Below are 18407 nucleotides of genomic sequence, written 5' to 3'. Positions count from 1 at the left end.
AGGGATGGAACCTACACCTGCATTGCAAGCGGATTCTTTTACCGCTGAGCCGCGAGGGAAGCCTTGGTGGACAGTACTGAGACAGAACATTTCCATCATGTCTCAAAGTTCTACAGGACAGCCCAGAGATCTAAGAGAGATGTCTCTCTCTCCTGCCGATCCTCAATCTTGCCCTCAGTCTGTGCATAACCCAAACCCAAAGATTGGTCCCCAAGCTCTTCCACTTCCTAAAGATTTAAAACTGGTAACGACAACAAAAGTCGTTTGGCCTAGTCCCGCTAAGAAGGGGACACGGTAATAGAACGCCAAGATTCTTCCACAGCAGTCAGTAGAGCAAGTGGGCGGTAAAAAAGTAGCCGGGACCAGACGTGGGGGCGGAAGGAGACGCAAAGGAGCGGGGAGGAGCGCCGCGCGCTCGGACGGACGCCTGCACGAGACCGGGGGCGGGGCCGCGCGCCGCTGGGCGGGGCCGCGCGCGGCGGGCCGGGGAGGAGGGGGAGCCCGGCGGCCGGCGCGCTAGCCTAGCCGTGCGTGCTCACGTGACAGGTCCGCGAGGTCCCGCTCGCGCAGTCGTCTGGGCGAGCGAAGATGGCGGCCGAGAGGGAGCCTCCTCCGCTAGGGGACGGGAAACCCACCGACTTTGAAGAGCTGGAGGACGGAGAGGACCTGTTCACCAGCACTGTCTCCACCCTAGAGGTGAGACCGCGTCGCCGTGGGTGCTGCGCTCCGTTGCTGCCGCCCGTCTCACCTTTCGGTGCTTGCCCTGCCTCGACTTGACCCTCCGCGTCCCCCCCACCCCAACCCCCAGGTTTGCAAGGACCTGGTTGGGGCGACACCTGTGACGCGGGCCCCACCTCGCGTACCTGTCATTGGGCCGGAGTGGCCTGGGCGGCCAGGCCTGCTTAGGAGAGCGAACTGCGGGGCCGGGGGCCGACCTGATCCCCTGAGGGCCGGGACCGGACGGAGCATCGAGTGTCCTCTCCACGCTCAGCTGGCCCTCCGCGGTGTCACTTGCGCCTCTCCTTCCAGAGCTCTGAAGGTCTTGCCCTGGGTCTCAGCACAGCTCCTGGCGCTGCCGGGCAACCTCCGCAGCCTCTTTCAAGAGGTGCTTGCTTTTCCCTTCCCAAGGGAGGGTGTGCCTCTGAAAAGGGAGAGCAGTGAAGAGAGCGCGCCGAGTAGCCGGGGCGCTGGAGGGACCGTGCGAATGCACTTTTTTCCCGGTCTTGGACCATCAAGGACTGCTAGTTCCCCTTGAGGGAGGTACCTCTGTTTTAGACTGTTAAATAGGTAAATGAATTTGGCCGGTTTTGCTTGTGTTTAGTTTCTAAGCCTTTTAAGGATCATAGTGTTGATAAAATACAAAGTTGAAGGCAGGGAGTAGTCCAGGAAACTGCTAGGCAGTGGGGGAAGTTTTTTTTTTTAAGTTACCAGGGGAGAAATAACAGATCCTCACTCCTTTTTCCTCTTTTCTCGCATGATCAGCGATCTCTGAAGCTACGTGTTCCTGTTTTTGTCAAAGGAAACGCCCTCTATGAACTTAACTGTATTGGGCCTCCTGAATCTAGTTCATGTTTCAGTTGCTTTGCCTTTGATGAGAGCACACACACCTGATAGCCGAACTTTAAGTGTGTGTATGTGTATTAAAATATAAGCAAATTTCCCAAAGAATTGTTTACCTTAGACTGTGAAAGTGAAGTCTCTCAGTCGTATCCGACTCTTTGCGACCCCATGGACTGGAGCCTAACAGGCTCCTCTGTCCATGGGATTTTCCAGGCAATAGTACTGGAGTGGATTGCCATTTCCTTCTCCAGGGGATCTTCCCGACCCAGGGATCGAACCCGGGTCTCCCACATTGTAGACAGACGCTTAACCGTCTGACCTTAGACTTCCTTATAAAGTGCTTTTTTAATAAGCTTCCCTAGCTTGATCCACTCCGCACCAAATTAATTGAAAATTATGGTAGAATATCCTTTATTTAGTTTTCAGTTGCGTGGAACTGGTAACTTCCCTGACCGTTTTCAGGACTGACCGTATTCTGCTAATTGTATATGCCTGTTCCTGGCCAAACCTCACCTCTCCTCAAGATTTTAGGCTTCTTGGGGCAGGGATAGTACCTGGATCATCTCTGTGTTCCTCATAAAATCTTGATCATTTGCATTTTGCAAATATTTGTTGAATGAATTGTCAAAACCAGCATCTCCTAAGATTTAATAAAAATTATCTTGTACAGCAAATTACCTTTTGGGGGTAGTATCCTTGTAGTCCTTTATACTTTACAGCTACATGACTTGTTTTGAAAGGTAATGTCTATGCAGGATTGTAAGACCTGTATTCCCTGTGGGGCTACAAAGATTTTCCACCAACAAGGATCAGAATAAACTTAACGTTAGTGTAAACTAGAATATTGTGATCACTAAGCATTGTGTTTAATCGAGGTCTTTTTAAAGTGGAGTGAAAGGAACTACAGTTTCTATTTCCCATTTGGGTGGGACTGTTTAATAAGGCTATGTGTTCCCCACCCCCCCTCCCCAGTTAAAGTCTATAGAGCTCTGAGTATGAATAAATGTATTGTGGTTAGTGCATTATGAAAGCTTTCTAAAAAGTTGGATTTGAGTATTCATCTAAACCCTTTATTTCATGAGACTCAGGGTATTTTAAAGTAGTATAACTGTGAGGCTTATAAATGCAGAATTATTATTATTTTTTGCTTTTCAAGCAATTTTGGGAAGGGTACATAGCAGTACTTATTAGTATACCAAAGCTGCTCTAAAGGAATATTTTTTCAGCATGTCACTTTTCTTTTGAATAGAATAGTGCTTCTCAAACTTCAGTGTGGAGGAGAAACTATAGGATTCTTGTTTAAAATGCAGATATCTTTGTTTCACTAGAATCTGCATCTTTTCTGAGTGTTCTGTATCATTGCTTTTCAAACTTCATATGTCAGTTACCTGGAGATCTTGTTAAAGTGCAAATTTTGATTCTGTAGGGCTGGGATAAACCAGTGTCCTGCATTTTTAACAAACTCTTATTGTGACATTGCTTCTAGTCCATAGACAAGGGTGAGTTGCAAAGCTCCAGGTGATTCTGATGCAGATCATCTGCTTTAAATAGTTATTACCTAAGCTATAAAGTATAATAGACATAAAAATGAACATCTTTCTATTAAAAAAAAAAAGAGTTTTTAAAGTGTTCATGTAGGAACTTTATCCTTTGAGGGCATTGGGAGTAAAAAAAATCAATTGAAATCCATATAAGTAAAAATTAAATTATACACAGCTTCAATATCATAATTATTAACCTTGTAATGACTGTACAACATAGTATATATGTATGCTGTGAGTATATTTTAATCCCAGTATTAAAATCATTTCTTTTCAAAATGAACAGTCACATAAAGCCCTAGTCAGGAGTTAAAGCGTATTTGAAACATCTAGTTGTATGCTTCTGTTGTGACTGTGAAACACGGTGGTGAAGGGCGGGCATAGGGGACACGGAAAGAAATGAGAAGGGAAAAAAATCTGGCAAAAGCTTGTTCTTTTTTTGGTACTTGAGAGGCTTTAGATGGTTTTGCAATGCTGCCTTAAAAAAATGATATAGTCCTAAGGTTAAGAGGTGCTTGCTCTAAAGTAGCATGAAGTAGTAAGACTATACCTTTAAAAAGTCAGGAGATTTATGTATTACTTGCCTGTTCTTTTCTTTCTTTATTTTTGGTTGCCCTGGGTCTCTGTTGCCATGCGAGGGCGTGCTCTAGTTGTGAGGAGCGGGGGCTCCTCTCCAGGTAGTCCCCTCTAGATGCGCGGGCTTCAGTAGTCGCGGCTCCCAGGCCCTAGAGCACAGGTCTGGTGGTCGTGGCACACAGGCTTAGTTGCTCCGCAGCATATGGAATCTTCCTGGATCAGGGATTGAACCCATGTCTCCTGCATTGGCAGCTGATTCTTATCCACTGAGCCACCAGGGAAGCCCTGTTCCTTTTTTTTTAAATTTTTGTTAGAGTAAATTAATAGTTGATTTGCAGTGTTGTTCATTTTTTAGTTCATAGACCATACAGTTCACCCATGTAATATGTACAGTTTTATGTGTTTTGGTATATTCACAGATATTGCAACATTTTTATTACCTCAGAAAGAAACCCTGTACCCTTTAACTATCACCCCCATCCCCATTCCATAAACCTTAGGCAACTACTAATTCACTTTCTATCTATATGTTCCCTATTCTGGACCTCATATGAGTGAAATCATGTAATATGTGGTCTTTTGTGACTGACTTTTTTCACTTAACCTGATGTTTTCAGAGTCTATGTATGTCCTCCTTTTTATGCTTGAATAACATTCCATTGTGTGGCTATACCATATTTTGTTGATCCATTTTGTCATTTGTTGGACATTTGCGTTGTTTCCACATTTTGCATATTATCATTGCTGGATCATACGATGACTCTGCTTTTAATCAGTTGAGGAATTGCTGGAGTTTCTCAAAATGGCCACACCATTTTACATTCCCACCAGCCATGTATGAGGGAACCCAGTTTTCCACATCCTCACCAATACTTGTTGTTATCTGACTTTTTTATTCTATCCATCATAATGCTTGAGAAATGGTATCTTAGTGTGGTTTTGATTATATTTTCTTTTTTTATGAATTTAAGTTTTTATTTGGGTATTTCACTGTAGTGCTATGACAACAAAAATCACGTCTGTATACCAGAACAGACATATATCAACAGTGAGACTGATTATATTTTCTTTAAGACTAAATTAAGTCTTTCTTAAAGACTATATTTTCTTTTCATGTTCTTGTTGGCCATTTGTACATTATGAAGAAATGTCTGTTCAGAGCCTTTGCTCATGTTTTAGTTGGGTTGTCTTTTTATTTATAAAAAATTGTTTGTGTATTCTAGATACAAGTTCTTTGTCAGATGCATGATTTGCAGATGTTCTCCCATTCCATGAATTGTCTTTTCATTTCCTCTGGTGTCCTCTGAAGCACAAGCTTTTTAAAAACGTGATGAAATTCAGTTCATCTACTTTTTATTTTGTTGCTCATGCTTTCAGCATCGTATATAAGAATCCCCTGCCAAATCCAAGATCATGCAGGTTTCCTCTAAGAGTTTTATAGTTTCGGCTTTGATCTGTTTTGAGTTAACATTTGTATATGGTATGAGAGAAACTTTTTTTTTTTTGCTTGTGGCTATCCAGTTGTCACAGCACCATTTGTTGAAAAGACTGTGCATTGAATGGTCTTGACACTGTTTCTGAAAATTGGTTGACTATAGATGTTTATACTTGGTTCTCGTACTAGCTTCTCATCTTAAGGTCAGCTGAAGTTAAGCTGAGTACCACAGTTTCCCTAACACTGTCTCATGGTAGAGTTTATCGAATATTTCAAGTGAAATTTCCAGATGGGAGGTTCACAGGTCTTAGAATTCCTTCCCCACCATGTAGCCCCATGCCTGCTCAGAAGATGCTGTACTTGGTTGATTTCAGTAAATACTTGAGTGTTTACTCTCTGCTGTACTTTTTAGATGATAGTGGGAGTACAAAGATCAACTAGATATCAGCAGATCTTTGAGGAAAGAAAATCTCTGGTGAAGAAGAAAGAGAAGTATAGAAAACTCAGATCCAAAGAGATTGTGACTATGTTCTGAAAACACACCAATTTTCACTGAAAGTACCAGTGAACTGGGGGAGATTGTTAACTCTTACCAGCATTCCTGACATGTGGTAGATGGACATAAATGTTTCTACTGGCTAGGAACAGCCACTGAGATGATAATATTTAAGAGAGACTTTAAAGGGTGGAATGAAATTTTCAATGTGGGAAAATAGCAAATGTCACTTACGGTTCAGTCCGTATTGTAAGGAACCATAAATAATTTTGAGTGGCTCTATACAGGGTGTTACAGGTTCACGTGGTGAGACTGCAGAGCTTTGAAGTTTGTTACATAGGTGCATGAGAGCCCTACAGGATTTTCAGGGCAGTAATATGATTGCCTTGGAAGCTTAACGTTCTGGCAGTTTGGGAGATAAATTTGTAGGAGGTATCATTGGTAGGTTGATGAGCTGGAGGTTATTTTGAGTCTAAGGTTAAAGACCTCAAGAGGAATAGTGCAATTAATAAAGGAGAGAAGGAGGTTGATACCATAACAAGATTAAAAGATGGCCATCTTAACGCTTTTAATGTCTCGGGGAAGGAGTTATAAATTTATTTCATTTGGGAATAGGTTACATCAATGAAGAGACTATCAGACAGCTAGAAATCCCGGATGGAGTAGAGATACAGATTCAATACAATTTATTGAATGGCGACGCCAAATTGAACTGTGGAAATCTAGTCCTTGGCCTCATGGAGTATATGAATGAACAGGAGTCAGCATAATAAACACGGCTTTGCGGAAAAAAACACCTGCAATACCAGGTGATAATGTGTGTAACTGAAATATGTACATGGTACAGAAACAGTACCATGTACTGTGAGGATGAGATGATTGGAAAGCAGTACTGACTCTGTGCTCATGAATTTGAGCGAACTCCAGAAGACAGTGACGGACTATCACTGGCGTCTTCAGTCCATGGGGTCACGAAGAGTAAGACACGGTGTAGCAAACAGCAGCAGCAGAAATAGTGTAGAAGCCTGCAGTGACAATTGTGTAGATGTGATCTTTGAAACCTTGAAAAGTAGATGACATCAGCAGAGAGCAAGTAGAGAAAGACTAAGGAGTCTTTTGATAAAGAACTGAAGTTTAGTATCTACTGTTTCAACACAACAGGTAGTAAAAGCGTGTATCTTGTTTTCCTAATTCTGTCTTCAAATCTTTAGGTTGGCATCCATCTTTAAAATTTTTTTTAAAATTTCATTATGAATTACCTGTTTCAGAGGAAAGACATTTTCTGACCAGGTATTTAAAGACAACTGCATGGGAAACACTAGAAAGAGATTTTTGACAAGGTATAACTAGTTGACCACTTGCCCTGGAAACTATTAAATATAAGGACTGAACTACTTTTAGTGCCTATAAAAAAAAATGTTACCCTTTAGTTGCTTGAGGCAGAGGTGCTCAAATTTTTTCATTTTTTTTCCTGAAATAGAATAATTTTTTTTCTTTTTTTTTCCTTTGCCATGCTACACGGCTTGTAGGATCTTAGTTCCCCTACCAGGGATTGAGCCCAGGCCCTTGGCAGTGAAAACATGGAGTCCTAACTACTGGGCGACCAGGGAACTCCTAAAATTTGTCTTTCATGTTAATTTTCGAGTGCCCACTTTCCTATAAAATTGAACTCTTGTGTTTTTTCCCTGTGATGATAGTTTTTAGTTGTGATAAAATTTACCTCAGTAAAGTTCGCTACCACCTCATTGAAGATGCATGACATTTCTATCACCTTCTAAAAATTCCCTCATGTAGTTAATTCCACCCACTCCCAGCCTCTGGCACCCACTGATCTGCATTTGCCTGTAGTTTTGTCTTTTCCAGAATTTCGTATAAATGGAATCATATAAATGGAATTATATTTTGTACAAACAAAACTGTGTGAAACTTCCTGAATGAGGCTTCTGTAACTTAACCTGAAGTGTCTGATATTTATGGATGTTGCGTGTATCAAGAGCCATTCATTTTTATTGCTGAACTTAGTATTGCATTGTATTAGGCATCACAGTTTTTTGTTGTTGAAGAACATTTCTGTTGTTTACAGTTTGGGGACATTAATGAAGAGATGACATAGACATATATGTACAGATTTTTGTATGAACATATTTTTCATCTCCTTTGGGAAAATACTTAGAAGTAGGATGACTGGTTTTGTGGTAAATACATGTTTAACTTTCTCAGAAACTGCCAAACTTTCTGCTAGAAAGGTTTGGGGTGGGGGGATAAGGCAAAGGGAGATGAAGTTATTTACTTTTAGTCTTACAGGTTGATGGCTCTTTAATAATATAACTCAAATTATAATAGGTATCTGTAGTAATAATATTGGGTTGGCCAAAAAGTTCGTTTGAAAAAAGTGAGTGAGCTTTTTGGCTAGCTCAATATAACTCAAGACCATGTCCATTAAGACAGAGTTCTCCAAGTCTGAGAACTAATCACATATGGTTTCACTAAAACAAAATCATGATATGCTCTGGAGCACCGAATCCCGTGTGCCACAACTCTTGGGCCCGTATGCCACGGCCGCTGAAACACAGGTGCCCTGGAACCTGCGCTCTGCAATGAGGGGAAGCACCGGCGCAGCAACGGGAGAAGGCCTGCATGGCGGGGAGGACTCAGCACAGCCAGAAAGAAACAGATACAGTTATTCTTTAAAAACTGATAAACAAAAGCATGGTTCTTCAAGACAAAAGCATGTTATGGTATGTTCCTCCCGTTATAAAATTTGCCTTAATATTGAAAGCTTTTTCCTACTTAGCTTTGTATATATTTATTGAGTGTGAATCCTGAAGGATCGCCTGAAGGACCCTTAGGTGCAGCTGGTTTTGCCTGTTTTAGTATCTGGTCAGGTTTTCATTCATTTTATCTCTGAAATGTAATAACATTATAAAACATTCTGAGAAAGAAGCAAAAGAGACAGGTTTCAGTGGTGTTTTGAGCCATTAAAAAAAATATGTTTATTTATTTATTTGGCTGCAGTGGGTCTCAGTTGAGGTGCTTAGGATCTTCGGTCTTTGTTGTAGCATGCGGGATCTTTAATATGACATGCGAACTGTTAGTTGCAGCATATGGTATCTAGTTCCCAGATCAGGGGTCAAACATGGGTCCCCTGCATTGGCAGCTTGAATCTTAGCCAGTAGTCCACCAGGGAAGTCCCTTCAATGGTTGAGAATTCAGTTGCTCCACATCCTTGTCACTATTTGTTAGTATCGGTTCTGTTTCAGGCAGTGGCATGCTTTGTTTGTTGTTCAGTTGCTAAGTCTTGTCCAACTCTTTAAAACCCCGTGGACTGCAGCACACAAGGCTTCCCTGTCCTTCACCATCTCACGGAGTTTGCCCAAACTCATGTCCATTGAGTCATTGATGCCATCCAACCATCTCATCCTCTTTTGCCCCCCTTCTCTTGCCCTCAGTTTTTCCCAACATCAGGATCTTTTCCAGTGTGTCCACTCTTCGCACCAAGTGACCAGAGTTTTGGAGCATCAGCTTCAGCATCAGTCCTTCCAATGAGTATTCAGGGTTGATTGTTTTTAGGATTGACTGGTTTGCTCTCCTTGCTGTCAAAGGGACTCTTGAGAGTCTTCCAGTACTGCAGTTCAGAAGCATCAGTTCTCCAGCACTTCTTCATGCTCCAGCTGTCACATCTGTACATGACCACTGGAAAAGCCATAGCTTGGACTGTATGGCCCTTTGTCGACAAAGTGATGTCTCTGCTTCTTAATATACTGTCTAGGTTTGTCATAGCTTTTCTTCCAAGGAACATGCAGATGTCTTTTAATTTAATGGCTGTAGTCACCATCTGCAGTGATTTTGGAGCCCAAGAAAATAAATTCTGTCACTGTTTTCCACTTTTTCCCCATCTATTTGCCATCAACTGATGGTACTGATCCCATTCTTTTTGTTTTTTTAAATGTTGAGTTTTAAGCCAGCTTTTTCAATCTCCTGTTTCACCTTCATCAAGAGGCTCTTTAGTTTCTCTTCGCTTTCTGCTATTAAAGTGGTATCATCTGCGTATCTGAGATTGTTGCTATTTCTCCCAGAAATCTTGATTACAGCTTGTGAGTCATCCAGCCCGGCATTTCACATGATGTACTCTGCATGTAAGTTAAATAAGCAGGGTGGCAGTATACAGTTTTGATGTACTCCTTTCCTAATTTGGAACCAGTCTGTTTTTCCATGTCCAGTTCTAACTGTTGCCTCTTGACTTGCATACAGATTTCTCAGGAGGCAGGTCAGGTGGTCTGGTATTCCCATCTTTGTGAGAGTTTTCCACAGTTGGTTGTGATCCACATATCTGACTTATGCTGGCTTGAAAGAACTGATCTTTAAATTTTCAGGAATTTTGTAAGCTGGTTAGTAAACAGTCATTGTTAAAGGTTATGTAAACATAAATTATATTTTAAAAGGCAGTAAATATTTACAACTGGCACTTGTTTATTTCTTTACTGTGTTTTACTAGTTTCTGAGCTCCTGAATTAATGTGTCTATTGTATCTGTGTGGTGTAAAGTGTCTTACTAGCTCCATTTTCAGTAAGGAGTGATCGGCCACAGAGGTAATTGTTTATGCCACAGAAATCAGCGAAAGCTAAAGTTCAGGGTCTTCTTTCCCAGAGACCTGATTGCTAAATATATACCAGCATACCACTGCTTTTTAATTTTTTTAAGAGATATGTAGTGTTATCTCATTGTGATTTTAATATATATTCCCTAATGATTAATGACGGTGAGTACTTTTTTGCCTACATATTCACCATCTGAAAGTTGTCTTTAGTGTTTTTTCATCTTTTTCCCATTTAAAATAGGTTTCCTTATTGAGTTTTGAGAATTTTTCCATGTATTCTGAATATAAATCCTTCATCACATATGTTTTGTAGGTATTTTTTTCCCGGTCTGGCTTGTTTTATCCATTTTTGATTGATAATGCCTTATATGTTTGGAGAAGGCAATGGCACCCCACTCCAGTACTCTTGCCTGGAAGATCCCATGGGCGGAGGAGCCTGGTAGGCTGCAGTCCATGGGGTTGCGAAGAGTGGGACAACTTCACTTTCACTTTTCGCTTTCATACGCTGGAGAAGGAAATGGCAACCCACTCCACTGTTCTTGCCTGGAGAATCCCAGGGACGGGGGAGCCTGGTGGGCTGCAGTCTGTGGGGTCACACAGAGTTGGACACAACTGAAGCGACTTAGCAGCAGCAGCAGCCTTATACGTTGCATATGAAATCCTTGGGTAGCATTGCCCAAGGTCACAAAAGTTTTTCCTATGTTTGTTTTCTATAAGTTTTAAAGTTTTAGCTTATTTATAGTTAGACTTGATTGATTTTGAGTTAATTTTCTTATGAGTTGAGGTTCATTTTTTTGCATATAAAATCTCATTTCAATTATTGAAAGATAGTCATGTTACAGTTTGCTTTATGGCTCAGAATATGGTCTTTTGTGGTAAGCAGTATGTGTGTACTTGAAAAGAATATATTTAGTTTGATACTGAGCCGAATGCTCTATAAATCTTGTTAGTTGACTGCATTTTTCAGTACATGAAACAACATCAGTAGATTTAAGATTTGTATTAAGATAAAGAAGCTGAACTTAAAAAAAAAATTCTTCCTTGGGTTTTCTTTGAATGATTATCGAAAAATCAATAGAACATTTATGTGTGGGTCTATTTCTGGATTCTGTGTAGTTGGTCTTTTGACTGTCTTTCTGCCAGTTGAATGTTGTCTTGATTCACTGAGTTTTGAAATCAAGTAGTGTGAATCCGGTGAGTTTGTTCTTTTCAAAATTGTTTTTTGACTATTCTTGTTATTTTGCCTGCCCATATAACTTTAGAACCTATTTATTGCTTTCTATCAAAAATTCCTGCTGCGATTTTAATTGAGATAACTATGAACCCGTTCATTAGTTTGGGGGAGAATTAGCATCTTGATACTATTAAGAGCCTTTAAGCCATAAGTATACTATTTCTCTCTCTCTCTCTCTTTTCGTTCTTTCAGGTTTTACTTGTTTTTTTTTTCATTCTTGTTTCTACTTTTCAGCATACAAATCTAGTGCACATTTTATTAGTTTATACCTATTTTACGGCTTTTTGGTGCTTTTATATCTTTTACATTCTCTCATTAATAGCACATTTTCTCTGTTTTCTGCAACTGTTGCTAGACACTAGTTCTAGTAGAGTTTCAGAGTCTGAAATTTATCTTTTTCTTGCCTTAATGCACTAGCTGAATCCACCAGTGTAATATTGAATAGAAGTGGTGATTGTGGGTATCTTTTCCCCATTCATGCTCATAGGAGGAAAATGTTCGTTTTTTTTCTTTCTGGAGTATTGTTTTGGTAGATGGCTTTTATTGGGTAAAAGAATTTCCCTTCTATTCCTAGTTTTCTGCATTTTGTATCTATGAATGGATATTAATTTTGGCAAATGCTTTTTCTGCATGTAATATATTCATGTGATTCTCTAGTTTATTGATAAAGTGGTGTTGATTGATATTCAAATGTTGAGTAAACCTTGAATTCTTTGAATTCCCACACAGCCATAATGTGTTTATTTTTCTTTATATATTGCTGCACTCAGTTTGCTAGTATTTTGCTGCTGTTGTGTCCATGTTTGTGACAGATACTTGGGTGCTGTTTTATTTTACTTGTAATGTCTGATTTTGGGTATCAGAAATGCTTACCTCATTAAATGAATTGGAGAGTGTTTTCTCCTCTTCTGTATTCTTGAGGAGTTTGTGTGGAATTAGTCTTATGTTTGCCTTAATTGTTGGCAGAACTTGCTAGTGAAATCATTTGAACATGTAGTTTTGTTTGTTAGATTTTTAACTACAGATTCAGTGTCTCTGATAGTTATGAAAGTATTTCTTCTTGATGAACTTTGGCGGTATATGACTTTAAAGGAATTTGTCCGTTCAGTGTAAGTTGTGAAATTTATGGGCAGAAGTTTTTCATAATACTCCATACTTACTACTGCATCCATGGAGTCTATGGGTGACACACCTCCCTTTCTATTCCTTATATTGGTAATTTATGCCAGCTCTTTGCTTGTTATTGTTTTGTTTTAATCTTGCTAAGGCTTTGTCATTTTATTGGGATTTTTTTTTCTTTTTCAAAGAATCAGTTTTTGGTTTCTTGATTTCTGTTTTTTGTTTTCTTTTTAATTTTAGTAATTTCTTCTGCTTGCTGTTTGGTGTGCTTTTCTGTTCTGTCAAATAAAAGCTTTGATTATTGATAAAAGGCTTTTTTTGAGTACTCGTGTTTAGTTATGTATTTCTCTGAAGCACTGTGTTAGCTGTCTCCCACAAACTTTAATATTGTTTTTGTCTTCGTTCAGTTTAAACTGTTTGCTAGTTTCCCTTGTAACATCCTTTTTGACTTACAGGTTATTTAGAAGTGTTAATTTCCAAAATCTGAGGATTTTCTGCATAGCTTTCTGCATAGCTGCTTATTTGATTGTCAGAGAGTGTTTTATGATTTCAGTTCTTTTACATTTGTTCAGGTTTGTCTGATGGCCCAGAATGTGCCCTCCTATAGTGAATAGTCTGTGTGTACTTGAAAAACATGTATAGTCTGATGTTACTGTTGAAATAGTCTCTAAAAGTCAAGTTGACTGGTAGTATTTTCCAGATCTTCTCTACCTTCTCTTATTATCTGTATTTATTGTATCAATTACTGCAGTTTAGTATCATTGCAACTTCTTGGCACATTGATCCTTTTATCATATGATACTACTCCTTTCTTGGGCTTCCCAGGTGGCTCAGTGGTAATGAATATACCTGCCAAGCAGGAGACACTGATTCAATCACTGGGTTGGGAAGATCCCCTGGAGAAGGAAATGGTACACCACTGTAGTATTCTTGCTCCAGGAAATATCATGGACAGAGGAGCCTGGTGGGCTATAGTCCATGGTGTCTCAGAGCCAGACACAATTTAGCGACTAAACAACAGCAACAAACCCCTCTTTACTGCCAGTGATATTCTTAAGTTTATCTACTGTTGATGTAACACTCCAGCTCTTCTTTGGTAGCATAGCATGTTTTTTTCCATTCTTTCAGTTTTAAGTTATTTATATCTTTAAAGTAGGGCTTTGTGGGCAGCGTATTGTTGTGAATTGTTACTTTTATACACAGTCTGGCCACCTGTATATTATAACTGGTGTATTTACATTTTTTGTATTGTGTATCTTTAGGCCAAAGAATTTAGCACTTTTTTATAAAAAAGCTGATCTAGTGATGGCAGATTGCTATAGTTTCCTTTAATCTGAGAAGGACTTTATTGCACCGTCATTCCTGAAGGGTGTTTTGCTGGATATAGAATTCTGCATTCGCACTTCTTTCAGCACTTTAAAGATTTTGTGCTACTGTTTCTGGTCTCTGATTTCTGATGAGAAATACTCAGTTCTTCTGTTTCTATAAGTGTTAATTTTTGTTTGTTTTTCCTTAGCTGCTTCAAGTTTTTAGTTTTTTAGTGTTTCGGTTTCAGCCATTTTTAATGATGAGACTGCATCTGGTTTTCTCTGGAGTAATCCTGTTTGGAGTTCTCATGTTGCTGGATCTGTAAATTAATGTCTTGCACCAGATCTGGAGAATTAGCCATAACTTCTTAAAAAAATTTTTTGTGCTGCTCTTTTTGGGGGCTTCAGTAATGGGATTGTTGAACGTTTTTATATTGTTTCACAGGTCCTTAGGATTTTGTTCATTTTCTTCATTTCTTTTTCCCTCTCTATTACTCAGATTGGATATTTCTAAGACTTATCTTCAAGATCACTGAGTTTTTCTTTTAAGAACTATAAAGGGTAAATTTTACTTCCCTGCTGAGCTGACAGCTAATTTCTTTTATGGTTGCTAGAGGTTGACATAATAAAGGATTTTATACTCAGTGCATAGCAAATAGCATGAGTGTCTTTGTACCTCTTTCCCTTGCCCCTCTCTTGCCAGCATGATGAGACAGAAGGGCCCAGACCAGCATTGCACCAGCCTCTGGTTTGTGTCATAGCTGAGAAACTTGAGTTTACAGAACCTAAATCATTTATACTAGACAATGTCTGCCTGTTCTTTGCTCTAGAAAATACAGTATCTTTATTGTTGTTGTTTAGTTGCCAAGCCATGTCTGACTCTTTTATGACCCCGAGGGACTGTAGCCTCTGCCAGGCTCCTTTGTCCATGGGGTTTCCAAGGCAAGAATACTGCAATGGGTTGCCATTTCTTTCTCCAAGGGATCTTCCCAACCTAGGGATCAAATCTGCATCTCCTGCATTGCAGATGGATTCTTTCCCATCGAGCCACCAGGGAAGCCTAGTCTTTATTAGACTGGATATTAAACAGACCTAATCTTTTGGGGGGAAAGATAAATATGTTTCCTCAATATCTGTGTTGAATAACCTGTCTTGGATAATTTAGATCCGCAGAAGCTGTCACACTACTCTTCTACCATCACTTCCTCATTCAGTGGTCAGTCTCTCCATACTCCTTTCTGTCCAGTTGAGAACAGCTCTTCCTGTACCCACTTGGAAACTGAAAGAGACATGGAGAGGCAGAGGCAGAGGCGAGTGAGTCCTGAGAGCATTTACTGAGTGGCTGCTCAGTGAGCAGAGCAGCAGGGCACTGTGTTGCTGATGGATGGGCTGATATAAAGCACACGCCTTGTAGCCTCTTCACAGGGGACGCCTGCGGCCACCCCAGCCATTACTGGAGCTGTTCCTGGTCCACACCATTCCCATCTTGTTCTCCACTCCCAGGCACTAACCTATGGTAGGAAAGAGTCCATTCTGTTACATAAACATTCTAGTTTTTCTTTCTCTGTGACTTTGATGTCAAAGAACTATGAATATCCAAGATATTAGCATAGTATGAACATTTATTTGTGATAAGAATACATCATAGGTTATTAATAGTCTCTATGTGTTACAATTGTATCCTGTATTACAGTTTTTACTTTGAATTGTCGTATCTCTTTTAACGAATTGAAGATGGAAAAAGTAGTTTATGTTATTCAGATATTTAGCATTCCTGTTATGTTTCCTTCTTTCATTGTTTCCTTTTGTATAATTTTTCTTGAGCTTAAAAAATTTCTTTTAGCTTTTTTTTTAGACCAGGTCTGTTGATGATGAGTTATCTTATTTGTACTTCATCTGAAAACTATTTTACCTTTATTCCTGAAGGATATTTTTGCTGTTTATAGATTTTTGGGTAGACAGTTTTTTTTCCATCACTTAGAAACTATTCTTAGACTGTTTTAGTCTTATGATTTCTGATGAGAAATCTACAGTCATTAAAACTGATATGTCCCTGTGAAAATGGTGGGTTTTTTTCTCTCATTACTTTCATTTTTTCCCCTAATAGTTTAATTTTTAGCAATGTGATAATATGTTGTAGTCATAGTTTTCTCTGGTTTTATCCTCTTTGAAGTTTGCTTCTATACATTTATATCCTCAGCTTCAAGAATTTTCAACAGTTTTTTTCTGTATATATTTCTGCAGAAATTTTTCATCTCTCTAGTGACTTCAGTAACATAAATGTTAGACCTTCTAATATCCTGCAGACTGCTGAGGTCTTGTTCATTTTATTCAGCTTTTTTTTTTCATGATTATTCAGATTGGCTACTTCATACGGATTTATTTTCAAGTTCACTGACACTTTTCTGTTTCATCTTTATTCTTTTATTGAACCCAGTCTGTGAACTTTTTTAGATACTTTGATTTTAGTTCTGGAGTTTTCCTTTTTTCTTTTTTTTCTCTTTCTCTTTTGTTTGTTTGGTTTGGTTTTTTTTTTTTTTTGGTAGGTTCTATTTCTTTGCTGCAAACATTCATTTTTTCATTCACTTCAGATATATTTACCTTTATCTCATAGAGCATAGCTTGAAAACCTTGTAAAAGTTTTCTTGGCTAATACTGCAATATCTGCTTTGGGGTTAGGATCTGTAAATTGTCTTTTCTCTTGAGATTTGATCACAGATTCATTACACAAGCACTAAATAATAGCCTTGAGTTGAGATTGACTATTTTTAAGATTGCATGTAATTTTTACAAATTTTGGTGTTTTTCAAAGTTACTATCAAACAAAGTTAAGAAATGCAAAAAGAAATCAAGTTAGATGACTCTAGATTTAGAAATTGTAAAATAGTGAAGTGGGATAAAAGGGGCGGGGGGAAGCACCATTATAGCAGTTCTGATGTACTTCTCATGAGTTTGAACAAATTTTGGGAGATAGTGAAAGACAGGGTAGCCTGATATGCTGTAGTTCGTGGGGTTGCAGAGAGTTGGACATGACTTAGTGACTGAACAACAACAGCAAGGAAATTTATGTAAACATGGAAGAGTTAGTGTGCAGGCAAAACTGAAATCTAAAACTTCTGATCCCCAGGAAATTTTGACATTTTAAAAATAAAAATCTCTATTAATAATCAAGTTGAGTGCCCAGGTCTATTATATATAGGCCCTTAATGCCTGTTTCTTACTCAAAGCAAGTATAATCTCCCTCAGTATCCATACGGCATTGGTTTTAGGACACACTACAGACACCAAAATCCCTTTTAGGAAGTCTCTCATTTAAAATGGCATAGTGTTGCATATAACCTATACACATCCTCCCATATACTTTAAAATCATCTCAAATTTTCTCATAATACCTATGTCACTGTAAATGCTTATAAATAGTAAATACTATGTAAATGCGATGGCACCCCACTCCAGTACTCTTGCCTAGGAAATTTCATGGACGGAGGAGCCTGGTGGGCTGCAGTCCATGGCATTGTGAAGAGTCGTGGACACGACCGGGCGACTTCACTTTCACTTTTCAGTTTCATGGACTGGAGAAGGAAATGGCAACCCACCCCAGTGTTCTTGCATGGAGAATCCCAGGGACAGGAGCCTGGTGGGCTGCCGTCTAGGGGTCGCACAGAGTCGAATACGACTGACGTGACTTAGCGGCAGCAGCTGTGCAATTAGGTTGCTGAAGTGAAAGTGAAAGTAGTGCTCAGTAGTGTCCAGCTTTTTGTGACCCCATTGGCTATATAGTCCATGGAATTCTCCAGGCCAGAATACGGTGGTAACCCTTCCCTTCTCCAGGGGATTTTCCCAACCCAGAGATCAAATTCAGGTCTCCCCCACTGCAGGCCGATTCTTTACCAGCTGAGCCACCAGGGAAGCCCAAGAATACTGGAGTAGGTAGCCTATCCCTTCTCCATCGGATCTTCCCAACCCAGGAGACAAACCGGGGTCTCCTGCATTGCAGGCAGATTCTTTACCAACTGAGCTATCAGGGAAGCCCTGAAGGTCACTCAGTCGTGTCTGACTCTTTGAGACTCCATGGACTATACAGTCCGTGGAATTCTCCAGGCCAGAATACTGGAATGGGTAGCTTTTCTCTTCTCCCAGGGATCTTCCCAACCCAGGGATCAAACCCAGGTCTCCCACATTGCAGGCGGGTTCTTTACCAAGCTGGTGTGTGGCAAAATCCGCTTTATTGAATCTTTCTGAAATTTTAAAAAAAAATTGTCAATCTGCAGTTGATTGAATCTGTTGGGACCCCCACAAAGAGAGGACCAGCTGCAAAAAACAGTATTTATTTGTGTATTGATTGGTTGGTTTTTAAAGAGTATGTGTTTATTCTTTTTTTCATAATTTTGTTTATGACTGTGCTGGGCATTCATCGCTGCAGGGCTTTTCTCTAGTTATTGCAAGCAGGGACTACTCTTTGGTTGCGATACACAGGCTTCTCATTGTGGTGGCTCTCTTGTGGGGGAGCATGGGCTCTAGGGCACGCAGGCTTCATTAGTT

General features: G+C 39.7%; 1 protein-coding gene across 1 annotated transcript in view; it reads left to right on the top strand.

The window, feature by feature from the left end:
- Positions 1-564: 564 nt before the first annotated feature.
- SNX2 (sorting nexin 2) overlaps positions 565-18407 on the top strand; it is a 65840-nt gene continuing 47997 nt past the window's right edge. The window contains exon 1 of the mRNA XM_015095948.4: positions 565-696. Within this exon, the coding sequence (XP_014951434.1) occupies positions 589-696 (108 nt within the window). The 5' untranslated portion in view covers positions 565-588. The remainder of the gene's footprint in view (positions 697-18407) is intronic.

This window comes from Ovis aries, chromosome 5 (genome assembly GCF_016772045.2).
Source record: "Ovis aries strain OAR_USU_Benz2616 breed Rambouillet chromosome 5, ARS-UI_Ramb_v3.0, whole genome shotgun sequence".
Classification (NCBI taxonomy): domain Eukaryota; kingdom Metazoa; phylum Chordata; class Mammalia; order Artiodactyla; family Bovidae; genus Ovis; species Ovis aries.
The sequence above is the reverse complement of the archived record's forward strand: the minus strand, read 5'-3'. Positions and strand labels throughout refer to the sequence as shown.